This window comes from Ailuropoda melanoleuca, chromosome 6 (genome assembly GCF_002007445.2).
Source record: "Ailuropoda melanoleuca isolate Jingjing chromosome 6, ASM200744v2, whole genome shotgun sequence".
In the NCBI taxonomy this organism is placed as follows: Eukaryota; Metazoa; Chordata; class Mammalia; order Carnivora; family Ursidae; genus Ailuropoda; species Ailuropoda melanoleuca.
The window spans coordinates 62,587,990-62,593,074 of NC_048223.1; the positions used below are offsets into that span (position 1 = coordinate 62,587,990).

The 5,085-nt window shown below is 62.1% G+C and overlaps 1 protein-coding gene across 2 annotated transcripts; it reads left to right on the forward strand.

The window, feature by feature from the left end:
• The first annotated feature begins 1,589 nt into the window (after positions 1–1,589).
• Positions 1,590–4,475, forward strand: ACTA1 (actin alpha 1, skeletal muscle). Of its 2 annotated transcripts, none has more exons than XM_034662529.1 (7): positions 1,590–1,694; positions 2,570–2,710; positions 2,817–3,141; positions 3,251–3,412; positions 3,508–3,699; positions 3,816–3,997; positions 4,080–4,475. In XM_034662529.1, the coding sequence occupies exons 2-7, from the start codon at positions 2,582–2,584 to the stop codon at positions 4,221–4,223; spliced, it is 1,134 nt and encodes a 377-aa protein (XP_034518420.1). In that variant the 5' UTR covers positions 1,590–1,694; positions 2,570–2,581; the 3' UTR covers positions 4,224–4,475. The 2 variants fall into 2 exon arrangements, with proteins under 2 accessions (XP_034518420.1, XP_034518419.1); XM_034662528.1 differs by having other exon boundaries at positions 1,604–1,712.
• Positions 4,476–5,085: the final 610 nt, after the last annotated feature.

Sequence of the window (5,085 nt, forward strand, 5' to 3'; positions counted from 1 at the left end):
TTAGGAGGAGCTGCCATGATGTGGGCTACGGAGCAGGGTTTCATGTGCGTCTTTGCTCCTCCTCCAGAGATTTCCCACCTGTCCCAGCTGTCCAGTTCCACTACCAAATGTGAGTTTCAACTATTTTGAGAACACTTAAGCACATCAGAAAAATGAATGATTCCATTTTACTTGTACCAGATCACTGATGTACCCCCTCAAAGCATGTCACTGAGTTCATCACAGAAGACCGTGTCTCCTTGTGCCTTCTACAACGGGGTTAGGACTGCGCATGTTCCCCCAGCCCCCGCCAAAAAAAGAGAAAATGTGAGACCGGCACCAACTGGATAACCTCCTCTGACCCTCACTCCACGTTACCATAAGTAGATCCAAATCCTTCTAGAAAATTTGAAAGGCATATCCCCATGTATCAGTGGTATAAATAGAACGGCTTCAGCAGCCCCTGGGATGGTGTCTCTCCAAGGTGGACTGGAAGCGGCCTGGCCTTGGCGAGGCATCACCCTCTAAATATAAAGATGAGTTCGTTCAGCCTTTGCAGAAGGAAAAATTGTTACCCATCCTAGAGTGCGATGTCCTTGTCCTCTCTACTGGGAGGAAGGTCGGGCAAGGTTTCATTTAGTAAGGGCGCTTCACCCATTCCACCACTGGGTCGTGGGTGGTGGCCCTTGCCTTTCAGTCCCAGGACAGCGACACTCTTAGCCCCACTAACGACCCCACCAGGTCAGTCCGGGAGAAAGAGAACACCCCCCAAATTCACTCCCTTCATGAACGTCCGGGTGCGCTGCGCGTCACAGGCGAACAGCTCCGGGTGCCCTGGCTTTGCGCCAGGCGCTGCCAGAGCCGCCGACCCGGGCTGTCCCCGGGAGCCCTGCGCCGCCTCCTCCTCCTCCTCCCCGCCTCTCCGGCCTCTCGTCCCGCCGCCAGTTGTCTGACCCGCGACAGCTGCGCGCCCTCCCGCCGCCGGTGGCCCTCTCCGAGGTGGGGGCGGGGGCCGACTTGGGTCAGCCCTGTGAATTGGGGAGTTCAGGGGTGGAGAGGAGAAATGAAGTTCACTGGCGGGGGACGGTCTGCTTCCTCCGCTTTCTGGGACACCGGTGTGACTGCTCCCCCGTCTTGTCCCACCACTGGGACATGGCTCCCTCCTCCCTGTAGCCGCGCGTGGGGTTTTGGGGATCTGAGTAAACCCAAAGAAGGGTTGAAATGTGGGAGGCACCATTCCGAGCGCCCAGTGCGAGCACAGCGGACGGGGTGGAGAGGCCTTTCAGACAGGTGCAGCTCCGGGAGCGCAGGCGCACACTCGCACCCACTGGCGCGCGCGGTGACCCTTGCCCCACCCCATCCCCTCGGGCGGGCAACTGGGCCGGGTCGGAAGGGGCCGACCAGCCGGGGAGACTCTCCATATACGGCCCGGCCCGCGTTACCTGGGCTCGGGCCAGGCCGCTCCTTCTTTGGTCAGCTCAGGGGACCCGGGCGGGGGCCCAGGCCGCGAGCCGGCTGGGGGAGGGGGCTCTAGTGCCCAACACCCAAATATGGCTCGAGAAGGGGAGCGACATTCCTGCGGGGCGGCGCGGGGGGGACGCCCGCGGGCTATATAAAACCTGAGCGCGAGGACCAGCGGCCACCGCAGCGGACAGCGCCGAGAGAAGCCTCGCTTCCCTCCCGCGGCGACCGGGGCCCGAGCCGGAGAGCAACAGGTGTAGCCACCCGCCCAGGTAGGGCGGGAGTGGGGGAGGGGACCGGGTACAGGAGAACAATAGGACAGGGGGACAAGGTGACAGGGTACCACCGAGGGGAGCCTGGAGAACTCAGGGGTAGAACCCAACCGACTCATTTGATCAGCTCCAAGGCCTACTTTCCGCCCCCTGCGTCTGGGTCCTCAGAGCCACACGCGCTTTATAGAGGAGTCACGACACAGTGTTTGGAAACGTCTCCAAACTTATCCCCAGCCCCTTGGGCTCCGCTACCTGGCGTTTAGTGTGTGCCAGGTAGATTAAAGGTTTTGCTTTCGTCGTCGCAAGGGCAATACCCTCCCAACGAAGGACAGAGCCAAAGAGCAGCAGGGGCCACAATTCTCTGGGTTGGCCATCAGGCGAAAAGGTGCCTCAGGAGGGTCCGGAATGGGCCAATCCTCCCTGTATGGAGCACCAAAGCCCCTCCCACGGGCAGGTCCTTGCACCGGCACGCTTGCCCAGCTAGCAGGTATCGCCAGTCCTCACCTCCTAGGTGAGGCCGCCTAGGCGCGGAGAGGGTGGGCGCCAGCGCCTGGCTCCTGCAGCGGGGAGCCTGCAGCGAAGGCAGAGAGGTCTCGGCGGACCCTGTGCTGGGGTTCCCGGGGTGGAGAAATTCTCCATGTGGTCGCGACGACCCTGTGCCCCTCTCCCCGTAGCAGCGCAGCCCTGAGCCTGGGGAGCGAGGCTCGGGACGGGTCCCTTTGGCTGCTCCCTTGCCGGTTGAGCGCGGATCCGGGCTGGGGGTGTCCGTCAGTCCCCAGGAAGGGAGGGCTCTCGGGCCAGCGGGGCCTCCTGTGCTGACGCGCCGTGTGTCTCCACGGCCTTCCTGTCCTTTGCAGAAATCAGACACCATGTGTGACGAAGACGAGACCACCGCCCTCGTGTGCGACAATGGCTCCGGCCTGGTGAAAGCCGGCTTCGCCGGCGACGACGCCCCTAGGGCCGTGTTCCCTTCCATCGTGGGCCGCCCTCGCCACCAGGTCAGGCTGCCTCTCGGCGGAGGGGTCCGGGCCGGGGTCCCCGTGGAGCCAGGCCCCGTGCCTCTCTGAGCCTCGGTAACGTGGGCGTGGTGTCTCCGCTCCGCAGGGCGTCATGGTGGGTATGGGCCAGAAAGATTCCTACGTGGGCGACGAGGCTCAGAGCAAGAGAGGTATCCTGACCCTGAAGTACCCCATTGAGCACGGCATCATCACCAACTGGGACGACATGGAGAAGATCTGGCACCACACCTTCTACAACGAGCTCCGCGTGGCCCCCGAGGAGCACCCCACCCTGCTCACCGAGGCCCCCCTCAACCCCAAGGCCAACCGCGAGAAGATGACCCAGATCATGTTTGAGACCTTCAACGTGCCCGCCATGTACGTGGCCATCCAGGCCGTGCTGTCCCTCTACGCCTCCGGCCGTACCACCGGTGAGTGCGCGCGGCCCCGGCCCCAACCCCCGCTCCCGCCCGCAGCCGGCGCCGGCCGACTGGCGCCCGCTCACTCCCCGCCGTGTCCTCCGCCCTGCCCCACGCGCAGGCATCGTGCTCGACTCTGGCGACGGCGTCACCCACAACGTGCCCATCTATGAGGGCTACGCCCTGCCGCACGCCATCATGCGCCTGGACCTGGCCGGCCGCGACCTCACCGACTACCTGATGAAGATCCTCACTGAGCGTGGCTACTCCTTCGTGACCACAGGTGCGCGGCGCTCCGGGCACCCCGGGCGTGCTGGGTGGCGCGCGGGCCCCGGGGCCCTACACTGAGCGCTCCTCTCCTGCCCCTGCCCCCTACAGCTGAGCGCGAGATCGTGCGCGACATCAAAGAGAAGCTGTGCTACGTGGCCCTGGACTTCGAGAACGAGATGGCCACGGCCGCCTCCTCCTCCTCCCTGGAGAAGAGCTACGAGCTGCCCGATGGTCAGGTCATCACCATCGGTAACGAGCGCTTCCGCTGCCCGGAGACGCTCTTCCAGCCCTCCTTCATCGGTGAGTACCGCTCGCCGGCCTCCCCGGGAGCCCTGGGACCGCGCCCGTCCCCGCGCGTCCCCGCCCGTCCCCCGGGTCGCCCCCCGCCGGCTCACGCTCCTCCCTGCGGCCCCCAGGCATGGAGTCGGCGGGCATCCATGAGACCACCTACAACAGCATCATGAAGTGCGACATCGACATCAGGAAGGACCTGTACGCGAACAACGTCATGTCGGGGGGCACCACCATGTACCCCGGTATCGCTGACCGCATGCAAAAGGAGATCACGGCGCTGGCCCCCAGCACCATGAAGATTAAGGTGGGCGGCGGCCCGCGCCTCTGCCCCCGCGTGGGCTCCGGGGTGCGGGCTTCGCCCTCCTGACGCGCTCACTGTCTTGCAGATCATCGCCCCACCTGAGCGCAAGTACTCGGTGTGGATCGGCGGCTCCATCCTGGCCTCGCTGTCCACCTTCCAGCAGATGTGGATCACCAAGCAGGAGTACGACGAGGCCGGCCCATCCATCGTCCACCGCAAATGCTTCTAGACCCCATTCCACCAACAGCGCTCGAATTCTCCTCAGGACGACACATCTGCTCAGGTTGCAGGTGGCTGACCTCGAGTCACCGCGCAGCAACTTTGTCTCTAACAACTTGAGTTGCTGCCGCCGCAACCCGACGCAATGTTTATAACGTGTACATACATTAACTTATTTACCTCATTTTGTTATTTTTAAAACAAAGCCCTGTGGAAGGAAATGGAAAACTTGAAGCATTAAACTCAGCCATTCTGTCTGTTGGGGGGCCCCATCTTCTTGTGTCACTTTTCACAATACTCGGAATGAGTGCGCTCCTTGCCACACCATTAGTTAAGTCTTCCCACGCTCACGGTTTCCCCCTCTGGATCAGATCCATTCCCAAACACTGGCAGGCCGGTCAAGGGTCCGACCTGGCCCTCCGGTGTGTGATGAGGAATCCCTCCCTCTGCAGGGCGCTGCAGTGAGTAGCAGGCTCTAGGGTGCCCGCGGGGCGGGTGGCTCTGGTCAGCCACAGGCATCGGGCGCTGTCCACGGTGCTGGAGCCCGAGAGCCGCTCCCTCTACCGCGGGTCGGGCACTCCCTTAAGGAAATCAGTATTCCCCCCCCCTTTTTTTTAATAATATTTTTTAATTATATTATGTTAGTCACCATACAGTACATCCCTAGTTTTTGATGTAAACTTCCATGTTTCATTACTTGCGTATAACACCCAGTTCTCCATGCAATACGTGCCCTCCTTAATACCCATCACCAGTCTATCCCATTCCTCCACCTCCCTCCCCTCTGAAGCCCTCAGTTTGTTTCCCAGGGTCCATAGTCTCTCATGGTTCATTCCCCCTTCTGTTTACCCCCCCTTCATTCTTCCCTTCCT

Bases quoted from the DNA above. Each gene is read 5' to 3' on its own strand.
- ACTA1 (XM_034662529.1), top strand. From the start codon at position 2,582: ATGTGTGACGAAGACGAGACCACCGCCCTCGTGTGCGACAATGGCTCC. The intron at 2,711-2,816 runs GTCAGGCTGCCT...TCCGCTCCGCAG, and splicing joins TGGGCCGCCCTCGCCACCAG to GGCGTCATGGTGGGTATGGG. The intron at 3,142-3,250 runs GTGAGTGCGCGC...CCCCACGCGCAG, and splicing joins CGCCTCCGGCCGTACCACCG to GCATCGTGCTCGACTCTGGC.